Below are 21,809 nucleotides of genomic sequence, written 5' to 3'. Positions count from 1 at the left end.
ATGACGAGTAGTTCTGTTTTGCTAGTATTTATTGCCAGGAAGTTTTCGGTGAGGAGATTCTTTATTTCTGCGAGGGCAGCATCCCAGCTTTTCAGGGCATTAGGTAGCGAGTCCTTAATGGGGATTAGGATTTGCACATCGTCTGTGTATATGAAGTGCTGGAAACCGAGTTTAGTCAAGAGTTGACAAAGAGGAGTGAGGTAGATATTGAATAGAGTTGATGAGAGAGAAGATCCTTGAGGTACTCCTTGTAGCAGATTTCTAGTTTTGGATTCATGGGGGCCAATTCTTACACTGTATTTCCTATCACTCAGAAAGGATTGAAGCCAGCATAGAGCAGAACCAGCTATGCCAATTTGTGCAAGGCGTGTGATAAGGGCATTGTGGTTGACGGTATCAAAAGCCAATGATATGTCTAGTAGCGCTAGAATGTAAGAGTGTCCAGAGTCAAGGGCTTTTAGTATGGCATCTGAGAGTGATAGTAGGAGTGTTTCGGTACTGAGGTTCTTGCGGAATCCATGCTGGGAGGGGTAGAGTAGTTGATGTTCATCTAGAAATTCTGTAAGTTGCTTGTTGATGATTTTTTCTATTATTTTTGATAGAAAAGGGAGGTTTGATACTGGGCGGTAGTTAGATGGTTCAGTAGAGTCCAGGTCCGGTTTTTTGAGAGTCGGCTTTATTATGGCATGTTTGAGTTGAGAAGGCACCAGCCCAGAGGTGATAGATTTGTTGATAATCTCTGCGATCAGTTTAGCTATCCTAGTAGGAATAGCGAGGAGAGTTTTTGTGGGCATGATATCAAAAGGGTGCATTGCTGGTTTGATCTTCTTGAGAATTGCTTCTATTTCTATTGCACTAGTGGTTTCAAAGTTTGTAAGGGTAGCTGGGAGGTGTAAAGTTTGATTAGTGTTGTGTGTGGGAGCACTGTGGGTAGGAGTGTTGATATGTGTGTTGGTGGATGTAGGCATGGTGGTAGATGGTGATGTAGTAAAGCGTGCCATGAGCGTATCAATTTTGTTGTGAAAGTAGGAGGCAAGTTTCTCACATCTGTTCTTATCCTCGTTTTCTGAATTCACATTTGCTGGTGGGGTGATGAGGCATTAGCTATGGTATGGATGGATCAAAAGATGACACCATTTATGAAGATAAAGATGAATCAGCATCGGAAGATGATTCAACAGATGGAGACAGCGAAGACAATGTTTACGCTGATGACATCAACGAAGAACAGTTCCATGATTTATTCAGGCATTCTGATGATGAAGAATCAGATTTGAATGAGGCACTTTATTCTTCATTTAATAACTAAATAAAAGAGATTTTCTTAAGTGGTTAAATGATAATGTTTCTTTCGAGACATTTTATTAAGCTTTTAAAAAATAAATAAAAGCAATTTTCTTAAGTTACCAGTTTTGTTTCTTTGTTTGATTTCACCATTTCATAAGCTTCCTAAGTTTTAACCTCGACTTATCCACAGGTCACAGATAATTCTTAATTTTGGGGCCCAAAAATACCCTTGACTTATACATGAGATTGACTTATACACGAGTATATACGATAAGTTAGGGGAAAGCCATTGACAAGTAAAACCAAAAGGCAAAAAAACAAACCCAATAAAAGGGGAGCAGAGCTACTTATACTGGAAAAAAATATTTGTTTATACTGACTCCCAGATGAGTTATTTTGCTTCTGAATTTGGGTCCAAATTAACTGAGCATGGGAATCGTTTAAAGGAACATGAAAACTCAGTAGGTTCTGTTTATCCTCAACTACAGTCTTCACAGAATGCAGGTATATAAATTTTATGGATAGTTTTTTTTATATCCACAGTCAGATTGAGATGTTAGATAATCAGATGATTTTTGAACTTCCTGTTTACTAGATTATCACCAACTGAAATTATTAAAAAATTTCAGAAGAAAAAACACCATCTTTGTCAAGGATGTACTACCTGACTAGACAGAAAATTGTGCATTTTTAGGAGAGTATGTTTGACTTCTTAATGTTGAAAGTCTGGGGATCTCTACTTTTATAGAAGCTTCTATTAATATTATACCAACTAGGGCTCCCTTTTATGATTCTTTTTGCTCTGAACAAAATAAGAACCTTCTTTTCGAAAAATATTGTAACAATAAAGAGCCGGATTTTAAGAACTACGCGCGGGCATAGATTTGTGCACGTAACCCGGTGCACACAAATCTACACCCAATTTTATAACATGCGTGCGCAGCTGCGCGCAAGTTATAAAATCCGGGGTCGGCGCACGTAAGGGGGTGCACACTTGTGCACCTTGCACGTGCCGAGCCCTAGGGGAGCCCCGATGGCTTTCCCCGTTCCCTCCGAGGCTGCTCCCCTCCACCTTCCCCTCCCTTCCCCTCCCTTCCCCTACCTAACCCGCCCCCCAGCCCTATCTAAAACCCCCCCTTACCTTTGTTAAATAAGTTGCGCTTGCCTCTGGGCAGGCGTAGGTTGCACGCGCTGGCCAAGTGCCGGCGCGCGATCCCCCGACCTAGAGGGCCTTCGGAGCCCTCTGGCCACGCTCCCGAACCGCCCATTCCCTGCCCCTTTTTTCGAGCCCCGGGGCATACGCACATCCCGGGGCTTGCGCGCGTCACCAAGCCTATGCAAAATAGGCTCGGCGCACGCAGGAGCGGGTTTTCAGGGTTACACGCATAATATACGCGTGTAACTCTTTGAAAATCCGCCCCACATATTTTTCCTTCGTGGTCAGAACTTTTCCTGATGTCTCCAGAGTAACTCAGGCACAGAAGAAACAATTTCTTCTGTTAAACTCCATAGTCTAGGCTTTGGGTGCTATTTTTCCTTCAATTTCTCTGCAAGTGCTTGATTACCTATCAAGACCCTTTGCATTTGGAAACCTTTATTACTGGCAAGTCTGGGGACAGTTTAAGAAACCGTACATATAATAGGGATTAGAGCAAAATTGGATAGGTCTGAAAAACAAGAAGAGAATAATGAGGCAACTCAATATTATAATATCCCAACCCTTCCTATGAATGATAAGTAGTAACTGTTAAATTTGCCTTACTGTTTGCAGAATATGAGAGATCAAATATAACTGCAGCACAATACAATAATTATTTTTTATATCTTTTTTTTAGTATATGAAAATATTATCTTTTCTAGGCCTTTAAGTTATTGCATTTTTTGCTAGGCACTTCCTGTTGTTCCTATCAGGCCTCAGCAGAATAATGTAGCATTTGGGGATAAAGATACAGCCCAGTAGTCCAGCGCTGGAGGCCTGGATAGCAAAAATCTCCACTGCCACCAGGTATTTGCCCCTGGTGCTCAAGTATGTTGGGATGAAGGACACCCAAACACTGCAGAACACCAGCATGCTGAAGGTGATGTTTTTGGTCTCATTGAAACTGTCAGGTAGATTTCTTGCTAGGAAAGCCACAATGAAGCTGACACCAGCCAGAAATCCCAGATAACCCAGAACACAGTAAAATGCAGTTATTGACCCTTCATTACATTCAATTAGAATTGCTCCAGTTTCTGATTGCATATTAAGATATAGGAATGGGGGAGCAGTGCCCAACCAGGAAAGACACAGAACAGCCTGAATAAGGGAACAGGAAAGGACAATAGAGTTTGAGACCCTGGAACCCATCCATTTCCGGAGCTTGCTTCCTGGCTTGGTAGCCTGGAAGGCCATGACCACTGTGATGGTTTTTGCCAGTATGGAGGAGAGAGAGATGGAGAAAGTGATCCCAAAGGCAGTTTGTCGGAAGATGCAGGTCATGTCCTCAGGTCGGCCGATGAATATCAAGGAGCAAAGGAAGCAGAACATGAGAGAGACAAGGAGAATGTAACTGAGGTTCCGGTTGTTTGCTCTCACTATGGGAGTGTCTCTGTAATTAATAAATATTCCTATAATAACAGCAGTGTTAAGAAAGAAGAAAATGCTGATGACAATCAAAGTTATCCCCAAAGGTTCTTCATAGGACAGGAAGATTACCACTTTTGGAATGCAGGCATTTCTCTTTTGGTTGGGCCATTGATCTTCTGGGCACTTCCAACAGGTATCCATATCTGAGAATAAAGAATATTGGCTCAGTATCTCACAGATAGCATTAGTTTCAAAGTTTTACAGCTGTTTGAAAACATGTTCTCGTATATTTACTGATAATTTTTTCACTTTAGCATTGCCTGTGCCAGAAGGTGCAATTCTTTTTATATTTTAATGATGAATCTTTGGATTAAATATTTTCAAGTTCATCAGTTATGGCAGATAGATATGTACATGTCAGAGGATATTTTATTTATCCATTTCACTACACTAAACCTAATTCTGGAAAAGTTGTCAGAGTTGCCTCCTTAATTCAGCCATTACTGCATGTATATTTTTAATCAGTTTGATTTCTAAATGTGAACAACACACATACAGCTGGTGCTGGGCAGGGGAGAGCAAGAACTTAATTGTATAACTGTGCACATAGAGGTAAGGTATACAAGTAGAAGCTACTCACTTTCTTTAGCTGTGAAAGTGCCCTACTATTTTTCTAATCCACTTGATCTATTCTTTCAGAACTAAGCTGGAGTGTTCTTCGTTGGTCCCCCAGGTGTTCTTTATTGCCAGGTGCAGCAAGTGTGCAATGCCATGGATCCCCTCATAGCCTACATTTTTCACTGCCTTTTTCATATATTTATTAGGGATAGGCATTTGGGAGAAATTAAATAGGAAATTAGAAAACAATTCCTATTTCTTTTCCTTTTCATAGAGAAATGATTTAAAATCCTACAAAATGTTGTTGGTTTTCACGTTTCATTGTCAAAACAAAAAAGTGATCCATTGGACCTAAGCCCAGGCCCAAAGTTGGGACCTCATCTAGGGAATAGGCCGAGGACCAAAGCAAGGTCCTGCTCCTAGGCTCGAGGCCAGGGCCTCACCTTGCAATAGGCCATGGCCTGATGCAGGTGCTGTGGCCTAGTCCTAAGCATAATACCTTGTTCTCGGCCATGGCTTGGGCCCAATGCTGGGGTTTAGGCTGAGATCCCCAAAATTGTCAAAACTTACCTGCTCCGTTGGGGATCCAACATTGTGGCCCACTGCCAGGCCCAAAACTGGGGCCCCGTCTGGAGGCAGGGTCCCGATGCCGGGGCCTCAGCCCAGACCCAGGCTGCCATACATCAAAATGGCACCATCCACGAGAGGATGCACTGGATTTAATTAACTCCGGCACCTCCCATACAGACTACGTCATTTCAATGATGAAGACAGATGAAAGAAGACCCCCTGTAGCCTGGGAACCTGGCCTGGACCTGACCCTGGGCAGAGGCCTGAGCATTGGAACCCAGCCTCTGGGCTGGGCCAAGAACTAAGCTTTGGGACCTGGCCTCCAAATCGGGCCTGGGTTCATTGGGACCTGGTCTCTGGAACAAACTCCACTACTTGGACTGCACCTAGGACCCGGGTGTCAGGACCAGGCCTCAAAGCCTGGTCCTTGCTTAGGTCCTAGGCTGAAGTCATGGCAACCTACTGTGTCCTAGTCCTACACAAGGCCAAAGTTTCAGCCTGGGCCTAAGCCTCACCATCAGATTCCCCCCCCTGACTGGGTAAGTGGGTGCTGAGGAGGATCTTGGGCCATGCATTATTTTGGGTGGGAGGAATGGCTGGTGTGGACAGGAAGACTCAGGAGGCCCTGTTTCTTTTTTTGTTTTATTTTATTTTATTTTTTTAATGAAATAAGATAAACATTAAACAAAATGAAATTCACGGGGAAACCCCCCAAAAGCAAACGAAAAAAAAAATTGTTTTCTTCTTCCCACCCCATTATTTACCACTGTCTGTCATGAAAATACAAACTAGTTATGTATCTCTGGCTGCCAGCCCTCTATCTTCTTTATTGATACTATGAAGCTCACCGAGGTATGGCTCTTTTTCATCACCTGAGTATATAGCACAACCCTTCTGTATCCTGCTGCATGATTCAGATGTGAGCTATTTTATGCTCCTGTTCCAGACATTAGCCACAAGTGTTCTGGTAGGGAAAGATATACATGTGTAGCATTCTGGCTTGTCCAGCTGTTCCAACTGAATTGGATTCTTCTATTCTTCACCTTGTCACCTGTGCCTGTATGGCACTGTGTGTACAGGCTAGAGATAATGTACCTGCTGAGTGTTGTCAAGAAGAGAACTTTATTAATAATGGATAACAGCTGCAGTAGCCTCTAAAATCCTAGATTATTAACTATCTGTAAGGGCTGACTGTTACGAAGCGCTAGGAGAGCGGTTCCACTTTCCAGGGGATTGTGTGTTCTTGGACATGGCTCGAACCCAGAGGAACTCCGAAGAGGTGCCGAGGCAGGCAAGGCATTCCCGAGCATGGGCTGGACTGAAGACAAAGGAATCCGGAGCAGGAACAAGGCTGGGCCCAGCCTCCGCTGTACCTGCATGCACCAGTGTGACCCAGCAACGCAATACTGGTCACGAGAGTAGCCCTCCGGCCACTCGACAGCCCTTTCGGACCCACTTCTTGGGAATTACGAGTGCGTGAGGCCAGACGGAGGCTGAGGCAGAACATGAAGACTGGGACGAAGACTCAGGCAAAGACGAGAGTACTTAGGCGAAGACGAGGGTACTTGGACAAAGACTCAGGATCAAGGTACTGAAGGCGAGGACTCAGAATCAAGTACTAGGTTAAGGCTGTGATGCAGTGCGCCCTACACAGCCCGCCCACGGGGCTGGTCACGGACCATGCTGGATGCAGGGCAGACTCCAGACGAGAAGTGAAGCAAGTGCGAGTAACATGTCTCTGATATTGTAGAGGCCTGCACCGGGGCGTGCCCTACACAGCCACCTGTGGCTGGTCACGGACCACGCTGATGCGGCACAGGTACATGCAGCGTCTAAAACATGGCTGGAACAAGATTCAAGAGACCGGACCAAGACGGGATTTGGTTTCAAGCAAGGATGACCCTCTGGAGGCTTGTGCTGCTGGAGAGAAGGCAGGCCTTATGCCACAAGGCACCCTACTCTCCCTTTCCAGTGTTCCTACCATGTGACAGAGGCCGGCCAATGGCACGGATACCCTGTCATATGGTAAGGGCAAAGGGCCATCGGCGCCATCTTTATGAGTGGCAGTCGACGGCCTGAGAACGGGAGATTGCTCCCGGGACCACCACTAGACCATCAGGTAATTTTAAAATGTTTTGGGGGGATCGGGAGGGTGGGGGAAGCTAAGGGGTCGTTTTTAAAGGGTCAGGTGGGGGGGTTTTTTATCGGGCCATTGGCGCCATTTTTGAGTGGCAGCCAAAATGGCGCCGATGGACCAAGAGCCGGAGATCGGTCCCCGCGCCCCCACTGGACAACCAGGTACTCGTAAAAAGTTTTGGGGGGGTTCAGGAGGGTGGGGGAAGGTAAGGGATTTGTTTTATAGGGTCGGGGTGGGTTTAGGGGTTGTTTTGGTGTGCCGGTTTTCCCCGCCATCCCCCCCTCCCCCGATTTATGATTTTTCACGATAAATCGGGGGAATTTCTATTGTATCGCGACTCTTAACGATTTTTGACGATTTAAAATATATCTGACGATTTTTTTAAATCGTCAAAAAACGATTCACATCCCTAAATGCTACCCAGTGCCAATATTTCCCACTACAGCTTCCTGACTGCCCTGCAGACTTATGTGTTCAATGAATCAAGTCACAAGCAAAAGAACCTTCTACTGAACTGAAATTTTTTAAAACTATTAAGGTGTACTCCAGTGGTACCAGGACAATGACAAAGACTCAGACTGTTTTTATAATGGTACTACACCTACACATATACCTACAGCATATACAAAGTTTATACTTTACTAACATCATTTTATTTCATTCATAAGTTTAGAAAAACACAAAGATTTTTACTCGCACATAGACTAGAATATTTTTTTAGAAAAACTACTTATGAAACTATCTTTACTATTTTTACCTTAACTTTTCAACTTATTTGTGTGTATATATATATATATATATATACACCTGACTATGAAATGTGTGCATTTAATCTCTCTAGAAATGCAGATGTATGCTCTGAGGGTATAGCGGTCTGATGAAATCCAATAATATTCAAATATAAGTGCAAAATTGTTGCTTTTACTTGTAAGGCTAGAGGAATATTAAATCCAAATCACATTATATGCACAAACATCAAAAGTTAAGCATGCAGATCTGTCATGAAAATGATGAAAAGGGATTGTTGTAGTGCCTACAAGCCCCCCATTATAGACATGAAAGTGATGAAGAATCTGATACACACTTTTTGACGTCATACATGAAGTCATTATTTGTTTGTTCTCAGTTTTTGATTTTTGATCATAAGAAATTTTGTAAATGCTAACAACATTATAATCTTGCACTTGTTTTCCTAGACAAAACCACTGTATAAGATTAGAACATTTTTGAACAGAAACAAGGCCAGTTTCCATTCCATCTAATTGCAAGCCATAGATAATGTAATTTACATTCGAAGCAAGAAAAATTAGCATGGAAGATGAGAGCAAATTACCATATGTCCATTCAGATTATTTGTTTATAATACAAAACCAATCACATAGAATTTGGCAAGTATGTAATCTAGCATAAGGGTGGATTAAAAAATGTAGTAATCCTATAAATAGTCTTGCTATTAGTAAAATCACTTGAGAAAGAGTGTTATAATGGTGCTTTGCATATCACACTGCCTCTCTCTCCAAGGAATACCTTACATTATTTTGTAGCATTTTAATAATAGAAGTTTTATTTCTCTACAGCTAGTAGCTCTAAGTATCTAATTTCAGAGAATCACAACTAGGGATGTGAATCGTTTTTTGACGATTTAAAAAAATCATCAGATAATTTTTAAATCGTCAAAAATCGTTAGAGTGCGCGATACAATACAAATTCCCCGATTTATCGTCAAAATCGTTAAATCGGGCACGGGAATTATTTGGGGGGAGGACGGGAAAACCGGCACACCAAAACAACCCCTAAACTCACCCCGACCCTTTAAAACCAATCCCTTACCCTCCCTTACCCCCCCAAAATGTTAAATTACCTGGTGTTCCAGTGGGGGGGGGGGGGGGGGGGCCCGGCGCGATCTCCCGCTCTCGGGCCATCAGCGCCATTTTGGCTGCTACTAATATACTCTCCAGGATCTCTTCAGCGCCGCCTCCCGGCTGTGACACTTTCTGTGGGTTCCTACAGCATTCCATCTACTGTCTCAGCCGGCCTAAGGGTCCACAACGTAACAGTTTACAAGGTCATGGACCCGGCAGACCTAGCAGGCTTGAAAGCCATCCCGGGTATTGCCCAGAGGCTGCAACAGCAGCAAACTTGCCTCGACTCCCTGATGGCGACAGTGAAGGGATTAGCTGATCGTGTAGGTGGAACCACTGCTTCCATTTCCTCAGTACCAGGAACTGGGACCAGTTCCGGATCTACAGTACCCATACAGATGCCAGTACCCTCGCAGTTTTCGGGAGGTGCGAACTTTGCCGAGGGTTCCTGAACCAGTGCTATATTCGATTTAACCTCCTCCCACTTCAGTTTCTGATAGACCAGGTCAAGACAAGCTTTATTATCTCCCTGCTGGACGGGAGACCCCTGGCGTGGGCCTCCAACCTCTGGGAGCACTAGGACTCCCATCTGGACAACCTGGTACAGTTCGTCACTGCCTTTCAGCGTGTCTTCAAGGAGTCCTCCCATAGACCCACTGCCGCATCAGAACTGCTCCAGCTGCGTCAGGGTAACCGGACTTTGGTGGAACACGCTGTGGACTTCCAGACTCTTGCTGCCGAATTGAATTAGGGAAGTGACAGCTTGCATGGTATCTTTTTGGAAAGTCTCTCCCCAAGACTTCAGGATGAATTGGCGGCCAGAGATCTCCTGGATGACTTGAACAATCTCATTGATCTAGCGGGCTGCATGGACCGCCACATCCAACACCGGTTCCGGGAGAGGAGGTCGGCTCCTAGGCCTAGAACCTCTGAAACCACTTCTTCCCGAAGCAGGAGTTCTCAGTTTGCCTCTCTGGGGGCTCAAGATCCTGAACCCATGCAGGTAGGCCAGTGGCCTATCTCTCAAGAAGAGAGGAGAAGACATCAGTCCCTGGGCCTGTGCCTGTATTGTATTGTATTGTATCCCCGGGAAACGCTCAGACCTAGGGATAGTCGAGGAGCTAACCCTAGGCCACACCACCTCTGCCTCCCCGTGCACTGTCCCGGTGACCTTACTCCTTCCTGAAGGAGAGTTCGATACGCTAGCCCTGATCGACTCTGGAGCCAGGGGAAACTTCATCCTCAAGGATTTGGTTCAGCAACTCCAGATTGCGGTTCAACCCCAAAAGCCCCCACTCCGGGTGTCCTCCATTTAGGGAAGACTCCTTCCAGGAACCATCGAAACCCGTACCAGGCCCCTCACGTTACACAATGGTATTTTGCACATGGAGGATCTCATTCCTCATCCTGGAGAGGTCTATGCTCCCGGTCATCTTGGGACTACCTTGGCAGCGGCATGCTCCTGTAATCTCATGGGATACCCTCCAGGTGACGGCCTGGGGGCCATCGTGCTTCAACTCTTGTTTTGTCGGCGTTCCTCGACCACCAGTACCTCTCCTGATGACATCATTGGCCTTGCCTCCACCTTACCAAGACTACCTTGATGTCTTTTCCAAAGAAAAGGCTGAGATTCTCCTGGAGCACTGCCCTTTCGACTGTGCGATCAATTTGCTCCCGGGCACCACGCCGCCACGGGGACGGGTATACCTGTTGTCCCTTCCAGAGACGCAAGCCAAGTATCCTGTCTCTGTCCAATCCAAGTCACAAGTACCAGGCAAGTACCCAAACATTAAATCCCATGGTACAAATTGCCAAGAACAACCAGTGGCTATTCCCTTTTGAAACCTATCCAACTCTTTTTTTTTAAACCCAGCTACACTAGCTGCCTTAAACACATTCTCTTGCATTGAATTCCAGAGGTTAATTGTGCATTGAGTAAAAAGTATTTTTTTCCAATTTATTTTAAATGTGCTACTTGCTAGTTTCATGGAATGCTCCCTAGTCCTTGTATTATTCAAAAGAGTAAATTACCATTTCACATTTACAAATCCAAGCCCTTTCATGATTTTGTAGACCTCCCGCCATCTCTTCTCCAGGCTGAACAACTTGGAGAAGAGACATTTTGTTCAACTTGAACAAAAATAAAGTGCCTCAAAGGTTTACTTTTTCATGATTCACTCTGCAATGACAGTGCTCAGTTCCATAGCACACATTTCATTTTGTCCATATATACAGTATTTGAAAAGGTAAAAGATCAAATAAAGCACATAGATTTTAATAAGAATTAAAAACAAATGTAGATGAGAATTTTTTTGGCACTGTCGATTTTGTATTTCATTTTTCATGAACCAAAATGAATCTGCCTAATTTGCTTTCTTGTTATATATGAATTCACATCCCTATTAGTCATGTTTCTTGGAAATTTGCATCCTGCATAATGTCACATAGCTGGGGCCAAAATGTACGTGCTACATATTACATGATATCACCCACCAGTTTTGTTAGAGACCTCTCCCTCTGGGCAGGGAATGCAGTCATAGCAGCAGACAGGCTTTTCCTTCTTGGTTGACTTCCAGTAGCCAAGAGGGCAACTGAAGCTGCATTTGGACTGTGGAGGTTTCTGAAGATTGAAAAAAAAATAAAAAGCTGTACAATTATTAAAATAAGTGTTACCTTTCTGACCTTTCGTTTGCCAGTTCACCCAGACTGTCTCCAGTTCTAGACCTCTTAGTGCTTCACCCTGAACTCCCCCAGTTCACCCATACTCAGAGGTGGAGTGAGGGCCTCTGGCACCTGGAGGCCAATGCATTTGTATTTTCCCCCCTTATCCCTCACCATCACCCGCCAGTGCATCAACACATGGCACCACCATGTGGAATCTCTTTTTACTGGGGAGGTGTTGGAAGCCCACCAGCGTGTCACCACAGGGTGCCACCATGCAGGCTCAGTGCTAACATTTTTTGCAGCCCTGTGTGAACAATTACTGGGCTGGCCCCTCCTCATTCTGTTTTTTTGAACTTTTAATTTGTATTCTTTTTCTAATCAGGGTCAGTGCAAGGGTATTAGGCTCCAACCCCACTCCTCCACAGTTTTGTGCCCAGCCTTCTCCCAACCACAGCCCTTCTACACATACAAATTCCAAATTATGCACTTATAATAAAAGATTTTACATGAAAGCGGACAGTCAAAGTACCGACTTTTGAAATAAAAATATCACAACAGCATGTACATTATATTTACATGCACTGCTGTGGTGTCAAAAAGAAAACCCTGCATAAAAGCCAGAAAGACACTTGGAACGCATAAGGAATTAGGAATATTGCAGTGGATGTAAGGTGTGGACTTGGTCCTTAGAAAGCTATGAGCAAACTAAAAAAAACAATTACAATATAATAAACCTCCCATTCCAAAAACAGCACTAACTGCCAGCATGCAGTTACAACCCTGTGAAAAGGTGACCCTAAAACACCAATATAACTCCTATTAGGAAAACAGAACAAACCAATTTTCTATGCATAGAAATGACAAATTAGCAGAATACTTAACCTCAATCACACATGGAGAACACAAACAGACCCTCGCCAAATATAGAGAAAAGTGACCATACAGTAGGGGTGGTACCCCCAAAATTGTTTGGCTCATTTTCATTTTCGTTCTGGTGATGAGCTATTTCAAGTCCACTCCCAGATCATTGATTTTCTTTTCATTCTCAATTTTGTTTAAAAAAATGCCCCAACCCTTCCCATTTATTAATAAAAGGAGCCCTCTCGACCAGCATAGCCCCCCCCCCCCCCATCCACTTTTATGACTCCCTCAGGAATCACCAAAAATATCTGGATGTCTAGTAGGGGGCCAGCCGACCTCTGCCCCTACCATGTGAAGGGGATGCCGAAAGAAACCAGGAGCCCCTGTCACATGGTAGGGGTAAATGGTGGCTGGTGACATTTTGACTAATGGAAACTGCCAGCTTGGGAATGGGAGGTCACTTCTGAGCCCCCCACTAGACCACCAGGGATTTTGGAGAGTCATCGGTGGGAGTGAGGGGGCTCCTTATTTTAATAAATCAGAAGGGTTGAGGCAAGTTTAGGTTTTTTATATTTTTAAACATTTTTGACTCCCCACAGAAAAAAAAATAGAAAAAACAACACACATTTCAATTTTTTTCCTATTGTTTTTTTGTTATTCCCGAAATGCAAGGAAATAGGAAATATTGTTGCGCGTTCCATCCACGTTTGGCCCACGCCCAGGCCTGCTCACCTCATCCGTGCTCTGGCGGGTCCCGGGCCGTCCTCCCCCGCTGCGGTTGCCAGCCTCATGCGACCACAGCGTCCCGCGGAGGTGCCCTCTGGACCTTCCACCGCTTACCAGGCCTCACGACGGGGTTTGGCATCCTCTGTGGCGCCGGCCCTGCCCCTAGGCATGCGCGCATGGACTGCCCGGTCTCTTAAAGGGCCGGGGTGGTTCCCAGCTCCACAGCGTGCCCTGATTGACTCCTGAATATAAGGAAGTGGTCACACACCACTTCCTTGCCTTGGCAATCGGGTCAACACCGTGGTGTATCGAGTTTGCCTTCTTGTTCCAGTGTCTCCTTGTTCCAGCATCTCCTTGTTCCTGTTCCTTTGTGTGGTCCTTCCTGTGTCCCTATTCAGGTAGTACCTTCTCGGACTGATCTCTGGTACTGACCTTTGCCTGCCTGACCATTCTCTTGTCTGCTGCCTGGAACCGACCTCTGCCTGCCTGACCATTCTTTCATCTGCCGCCTGGAACCGACCCTCGCCTGCCTCGACTATGCTCAGACTGACCTTGGAATTGACCCCTGCTTTGGCTGACCACTTCTGGACTGATACTCTGGCTTTGACCCTTGCGCTTTACTCGGACACTCTCTTCTGGCCTTCCGTGACTACCCAGTCAACCTGCCTAGATCCATCCACGGCCTTCACTTGACCAGACCCACAGGCCCTGCCTGCATCACTCGGAGAGCCCTTCTGAACTGTGTCCTCCCTGGGGGCTCTGAGGATTCCAGTCCAGGTCTGGACCACTCTCTCTGCATCAGCCGCACACCCTTGCTCGTGATAGGCACACCACTCCGCTACTTCTCCGGAAGACCATCAGAGGCAGTCCGGGTACCCAAGGGCTCAACCTGTGGAAACCCCAGATTGCTATTGGCGAAGCTCCAGCCAGCCTCTGTCTCCTTGTGTGCTCTGCCTCCTGGTGGCAGGCGCTTTCTGGGTCCAACCAGAGGGCCGTACCAATCCTGCACCAGGCCAAGGGTCCACCTCCAGCGCAACAAATATCATCTTTATTTTCTTTTTCATTGCAAACAAATTTCCACCTCTACCATACAATATAAATGGAAAAGACATAAACTGAACTGGAAACTGTAACAAGTCAGATTCCTAATGTAGTGCACCAATGGAAAAACAGAAACATTACCATTCCTCAGAAAACATCAAACGATAAAATCAAGAAATATAAAGCATCAATCATAATAGTTAAACCTTACTAATAAATATAATTCATATTTCAAAACCATGGATAAACAGAATAACATCCAATAATTAAATACTCAAATTATATTTTTTTTTTTTAAATTTCCAAACACCAATACAATATTTCAAAACAGCACACACATAAAATAATTAAAATCAATAAGGATTAAAACAAAAACATGTTGCGCTCGGGAGTGGACCCTTGTCCTGGAGCAGTGGAGAATGGCTCCCCGATAGGGACCATGAAGCACTTGCCTCCAGGGGGTGGAGCACTGGAGGAGACAGAGGCTTGGATGAGCTTCACCACTGGAAGCCCGCGGTCCCCCCAGGTGGAGCCCGTAGGGAACAGGGCAGCTTGGACTTAGGTGTGCCTCGCAGTGTCTCCTGGAGAAGTAAGAACATAAGAACATAAGAAAATGCCATACTGGGTCAGACCAAGGGTCCATCAAGCCCAGCATCCTGTTTCCAACAGTGGCCAATCCAGGCCATAAGAACCTGGCAAGTACCCAAAAACTAAGTCTATTCCATGTAACCATTGCTAATGGCAGTGGCTATTCTCTAAGTGAACTTAATAGCAGGTAATGGACTTCTCCTCCAAGAACTTATCCAATCCTTTTTTAAACACAGCTATACTAACTGCACTGACCACATCCCCTGGTAACAAATTCCAGAGTTTAATTGTGCGTTGAGTAAAAAAGAACTTTCTCTGATTAGTTTTAAATGTGCCCCATGCTAACTTCATGGAGTGCCCCCTAGTCTTTCTACTATCCGAAAGAGTAAATAACCGATTCACATCTACCCGTTCTAATAGTAGCAGACGTGCCCAAAGACAGCAAGGGAGTGTGGTCGGACTCGAGACTGTAGGTCAGATGGAGCAAGGAGGACCAGAACAACATAGGAGAAGACAAGGCAAGGGACAGAGCCAGAATCAGGAGACGTGGTCAATCAGGCAGAGGTCAGAATCTGAGGGTCAGTCTGAGGAGCAGTCAATGAGGCAGAAGTCATGTTCCAGAGGTCAGATGAGGTCACAAGGCAGGCAGAGGTCAGGATGCAGGCAGCAGACAGGAAAGTCAAGGAACAGGCTGAGGTCAGTACCAGAGAGACAGTCCGAGGGTACTACCTGGGAGATGAACAGACAATCGCAGGAACAGAAGGATGCTGGAACAGAAGGATGCAGGAACAAGGCTGGAACAGTAGGATCCTGGGACAAGGCTGGAACGAGACTGGAACAAGGCTTAAGATGCAGTGACAATCTAGCACACAATACAATGCTGACCCGATTGCCAAGGTAAGGAAGTGCAGGCAGGAACTTCCTTAAGTAGTTCCTTCAATCAGGGCGAGCCATGGAGCTAAGATCTGCCCCTGGCCCTACAAGATGCTGGGCGGTCCACGAGCGCGCGTGGGTAGGGGTGTGGCCACGGGAGACGCCGAACTCCGGTGTGAAGCCTGGTGTGCAGTGGAAGGCCCGGCGACCACCGCTACAGGACGCTTAGGCCTGGTGGAGCTTGCGGTTGCCACTGGGGAGGCCGACCCGGGACCTGCAGAGGAGCCAGAGAGGTGAGCATGCCCATGTGCGGGCCGGACGCGGACGGGGCGCGCAACAGTACCCCCCCTTCTAGGCCTCCCTCTATGCGGCCGTGACATGTCAGGGTAAGTCCTATGAAAGGTCTTCAGGAGTTCCTTATCAAGGATGTTGTGGGAAGGTTCCCACGAGTTCTCCTCGGCCATATAACCTTCCCAGTCTAGGAGGTATTCCCATTTTCCTTGACGCTGACAGACGTCGAGGACCTCTCTTAACTGGAGAGATGTGTCTGGTTCTGTAGAGACCCATGGAGGAGACAGAACTCTATGTGATGGTCAGGAGAGGACCAAAGGCGTCAGCAGAGAAACATGGAATGTGTTATAGATACCCATGGCACGCTGCAGCTGGAGCTGATACGATACTTCTCCCACTCTTTGAATCACCGGAAATGGGCCAATGTATTTGGGAGCCAAACGATGAGAGGGAAGTCTCAATCTTGTGTCGGGCTCTCAGCCACACTTTCTGGCCAGGACGGAAGAGTGGAGCGGGATGTCTATGGGCATCAGAGCTATACTTGGAACATTCAGCGGCCTGGGTAAGGCGTTCTTTGACGTGATTCCACACCTGACGAATGGTGTGGGCCATGGATTGTGCAGCTGGAGAAGGAACAGTCAGCAGAACTGGAAGTGGTAGCTGAGGTTGTCTTCCGAATACCACGGAGAATGGAGATACATCGGTGACAGCGGCGATGTGGGTATTGTGTGACAGCTCAGCCCAAGGTAGTAGATCAGACCAGTTGTCCTGCTGATCATTCACGTAGGAATGTTTTTAAAGTCAGATTGGTCCTTTCAGCTTGACCATTGGCCTGTGGTTGATAGGCCGACGTGAAACTCAAGTCAATGTTAAACTTTTTACATAGGGAGCGCCAGTACCTGGCAGCAAACTGTGGTCCTCGATCGGAAATAATTTCTTTGGAAGTCCATGAAGATGGAAAATGTGTTTTAGAAACAACTTGGCTAATTCTGGGGCCGATGGGAGGCCCGGCAAGGGAATAAAGTGACCCATTTTCGAAAAACAGTTGATGATGACCCAGATTACGGTATTGTTCTGGGACAGAGGCAGGTCTGTGATAAAGTCCATGGAGACTCTGGACCATGGCTCGGTAGGTGCTGGAAGTGGTTGGAGTAGGCCCCAAGGCCGTCCGGTATGCGGCTTCTGTTGGGCGCAGACGGGACATGAATCTACATAGTTACGAGAGTCTTGCACCATGTTGGGCCACTAGTAGTATCTCCGTAACATCTCTAGGGTCCTGGCACAACCCGGGTGTCCTGCCAACTTGGAATCAAGAGCCCATTTCAGAACTTGTTCACGTAATCTATGTGGAACGATGGTTTTCCCAGCGGGAACTATAGTGGTCACAGCAAGGGATACGCAGGCCAGATCTATGATATATCTAGGGACATCAGGGACATCCTCTGGTTCAAAGGATCTTGAGAGTGCATCCGCACAGAGGTTCTTGGAAGCTGGGCGATAACATTGAACAAAGTGGAACCGTTCAAAGAAGAGTGCCCATCGGGCTTGTCGAGGATTCAGGAGTTGAGCTTCCTTAAGGTGCTCAAGATTCTTATGGTCGGTGAAGATGGTAAACTTGTGTTGCGCCCCTTCCAACCAGGGGCACCACACTTGGAGTGCCAACTTGATGGCTAGACGTTCTCGGTCACCAACGGTGTAATGCTGCTCTGTAGGAGAGAACTTGTGTGAGTAGAATGAACAAGGTATCAATTTACCCTTGGGGGAGAACTGGCTTAAGACGACTCCTGCCCCAATTGCAGAGGCGTCGACTTTGATGATGAATGGATGTCTTGGGTCTGGATGCTGAAGACAAGGACCGGAACAGAAGGCTTCTTTGAGCCTCTGAAAGGCGGCTTGTTCTTTGGGAGTCCACACATGAGTGTTAGCCCCTTTCTTGGTCATGGCGGTAAGCGGAGCAGCTAGGGTAGAATAATTGCAATGAAGCTCTGGTAATAATTAGTAAAGCCAAGGAAACATTGTAAGGCCAGTAGACCCACTGGCTGGGGCCAGTCTCGGATTCCATGGACTTTGTCTGGATCTATGGAGAAACCTCGATCAGATATGATGTGCCCTAAGAAGGGTAAGCGATTTCGCTTGAAGAGGCACTTCTCTAACTTGGCATAAAGATGGTTTTCTCTTAGACGTTGGAGAACAATCTGGACATGATCTCAATGAGATTCAAGGTCTTTGGTAAAGATCAGGATTTTGTCAAAATATATGACTACGAAGGAGTGCAAGAGGTCTCAGAGGATTTCGTTCATAAGGCATTGAAAGACTGCTGGGGCATTGCATAGCCCAAAGGGCATCACTGTATATTCATAGTGACCATCCCTCGTGTTGAATGCGGTTTTCCAGATGTCTTCGGGTCAGAGGCGTACCAGATTGTACGCACCCCTTAGATCCAATTTGGTGAATATCCGTGCCCCTTGAAGGCAGTCGAATAGCTCGCTGATAAGGGGCAGGGGATATTGGTCTATGCAGATTATGGCATTAAGTCCTCTGTAATCAATACAAGGGCGTAAACCGCCGTGCTTTTTCTTAACGAAGAAAAAACCCGCTCCAGCAGGAGAATCAGAGGGACGAATGAACCCCTTTTCTAGGTTCTCTTTGATATATTCAGACATGGCTAGGGTTTCCAGGTGAGACAGTGGATAAGTTCTGCCCTTGGGGGCATAGTGCCTGTCAGAAGTTCTATGGGACAATTGAACTTGCGTAACGGAGGCAGGGTATCCGCCTTCTGCTTCAAGAAGACGTCTTCAAAGTCAGCATACTGAGTAGGCAACCCGGATAGAGTGTTAGACTTCAGAACAGGGACTTCTGGAGATACTGGACATAGACATGTCTTCTGGCATTTGGAGCCCAACTGCACCAACTGCAGGGAATGCCAGTCTAACTGGGGCTCGTGGGCCTGGAGCCAGGGCAGCCCTAGGATAACTGGATGTATAGAATGTTTTAATACATAGAAAGACATCTCCTCCTCATGGAGAGTACCTACGGCAAGACTGACAGCCACTGTTCAATGGGTGATGAGCCCTGGGAAAGGTTATCCTTGAATGGAGGCAATGAGGAGACTCACATCTAATGGCTGAAGAGGAATGTTCAGAAGCTTGACAATGTCATCCATGAGGAAGCTGCCACTTGCTCTGATATCGACAAGAGCAGTAGTGGCGAAGGAGTGGGCCTCGATGCCCAGAGAGACGGGAAGCAGGAGTTGGGGGGGCCGGTGACAGTAGCGCCTAATCTCAGGATCCCCTCCAGGCTCAAGGGTTGCAGTTTTTCCGGACAGACTGGATAGAACTGCCGAAGATGTCCGGAAGTGCCACAGTAAAGGCAACGACCTTCCTTCCTCCGACGAAGATGTTCGATTCACCTCCATAGGTTCCACTACGGAAGATGGCAGTGGTGCCAGAATATCTGGACATGTGTGGGACGCGGTGTAGGAGAGCGGGAAGCCTTTACTTCTAGATGCCTTTGCCGGAGGCAATGGTCGATCTGACTGGTGAGGGAAATCAGGTCCTCTAGAGACGTGGGAGTCTCACAGATGGAGAGTTCATCTTTGAGAGTGCTGGAGAGACCATCTAGGAAGATGGCTTGCAGACAATCTTCTTGCCACACGAGCTCAGTACCTAGGGTCCTGAACTCCACCGTATACTCAGAGAGGGTCCGTGACCCTTGACGGAGGTGAAGTAGACTATGGCTGGCTACAGCCTGGCAGCCTGGGTCTCTGAAAGTCTGCTTGAAGGGATAGGGCACAAGTTCTAGTCACTTTGACTGATCACATTACTTTTTTTGTCAAGCTACCAACCGTTTCCATTTCCCATCCCCCATATATTGTCAGTGGGAACCTTGGTAACATGAATAAATAAGAGGGCAGCCAATAGGAATACATATTCATTCCTAAACTGACCTTAACTGACCTGAAAAGTGTCAAATTGTATCATTTTCTGTTAGTGCACACTAACCAAAAAAAAAGATTTTTCACTATAAATCGGGGGAATTTCTATTGTATCGCACTCTTTACTGATTTATGACAATTTTAAAATTATCGGACGATAATTTTAATCGTTGAAAAACGATTCACATCCCTATCTAAAAGAGCCAAGCAAGATTCGTCATCTCCGGAGAAGCTGCTACCACCCAAAACAATGTCGTGGTACACGTGGGCACCAACGACATAGGAAAATGTGGGAGGGAGGTTCTGGAAGCCAAATTTAGGCTCTTAGGTAGAAAGATTAAATCCAGAACCTCCAGGGTAGCATTCTCTGAAATGCTCCCTGTTCCACGCGCAGGTCACCAGAGGCAGGCAGAGCTCCGGAGTCTCAATGCGTGGATGAGACGATGGTGCAAGGAAGAGGGATTCAGTTTTGTTAGGAACTGGGGAACCTTTTGGGGAAGGGGGAGTCTCTTCCGAAGGGATGGGCTCCACCTTAACCAGGATGGAACCAGACTGCTGGCGCTAACCCTTAAAAAGGAGATAGAGCAGCTTTTAAACTAGAACAAAGGGGAAAGCCGACAGTCGCTCAGCAGCGCATGGTTCGGAGAGATGTATCTTTAAAGGATACTAATGATGCACTAGAATTAGGGCATCCCGACAGTGAGGTTCCAATAATTAGAAAAGTAGTCCAAATGCCTGTAACTAAAAACTCACCTGAGCTAAAAAATTCTAACTTATCCCTATCAATTAAAAAGCAGAATAAAAATACAATCAAAAAACAAACTTTGAAATGTTTGTATGCTAATGCCAGAAGTCTAAGAAGTAAGATGGGAGAATTAGAATGTATAGCAGTAAATGATGACATAGACTTAATTGGCATCTCAGAGACATGGTGGAAAGAGGATAACCAATGGGACAGTGCTATACCGGGGTACAAATTATATCGCAATGACAGAGAGGAGCAGTCGGGAGGAGGTGTGGCGCTTTATGTCCGGGATGGCATAGAGTCCAACAGGATAAACATCCTGCATGAGACTAAATACAAAATTGAATCTTTATGGGTAGAAATCCCTTGTGTATCAGGGAAGACTACAGTGATAGGGGTATACTACCGTCCACCTGGTCAAGATGGTGAGATGGACAGTGAAATGCTAAGAGAAATTAGGGAAGCCAACCAAATTGGTAGTGCAGTAATAATGGGAGACTTCAATTACCCCAATATAGACTGGGTAAATGTATCATCGGGTCACGCTAGAGAGATAACGTTCCTGGATGGAATAAATGATAGCTTTATGGAGCAAATGGTTCAGGAACCGACGAGAGAGGGAGCAATTTTAGATCTAATTCTCAGTGGAGCACAGGACTTGGTGAGAGAGGTAACGGTGGTGGGGCCGCTTGGCAATAGTGATCATAATATGATCAGATTTGATTTAATGACTGGAAAAGGAACAGTGTGCAAATCCAAAGCTCTCGTGCTAAACTTTCAAAAGGGAAACTTTGATAAAATGAGAAAAATTGTTAGAAAAAAACTGAAAGGAGCAGCTACAAAAGTAAAAAATGTCCAAGAGGCGTGGTCATTGTTAAAAAATACCATTCTAGAAGCACAGTCCAGATGTATTCCACACATTAAGAAAGGTGGAAAGAAGGCAAAACGATTACCGGCATGGTTAAAAGGGGAGGTGAAAGAAGCTATTTTAGCCAAAAGATCTTCATTCAAAAATTGGAAGAAGGATCCAACAGAAGAAAATAGGA

The 21,809-nt window shown here is 45.9% G+C and overlaps 1 protein-coding gene across 1 annotated transcript in view; it reads right to left on the bottom strand.

Annotated features, from left to right (window-relative positions):
- Positions 1-3,151: 3,151 nt before the first annotated feature.
- The window catches only part of LOC115081071 (vomeronasal type-2 receptor 26-like), a 134,066-nt gene continuing 115,408 nt past the window's right edge, over positions 3,152-21,809 (bottom strand). Inside the window, exons 5-6 of the mRNA XM_029585584.1 lie at positions 11,534-11,660; positions 3,152-4,056 (exon numbers count right to left, since the gene is read on the bottom strand). Coding sequence (XP_029441444.1) covers positions 3,152-4,056; positions 11,534-11,660 — 1,032 coding nt within the window. The remainder of the gene's footprint in view (positions 4,057-11,533; positions 11,661-21,809) is intronic.

The sequence above is a fragment of the Rhinatrema bivittatum genome, chromosome 19 (genome assembly GCF_901001135.1).
Source record: "Rhinatrema bivittatum chromosome 19, aRhiBiv1.1, whole genome shotgun sequence".
Lineage (NCBI taxonomy): Eukaryota > Metazoa > Chordata > Amphibia > Gymnophiona > Rhinatrematidae > Rhinatrema > Rhinatrema bivittatum.
This window is presented reverse-complemented; position numbering and strand designations above follow the sequence as displayed.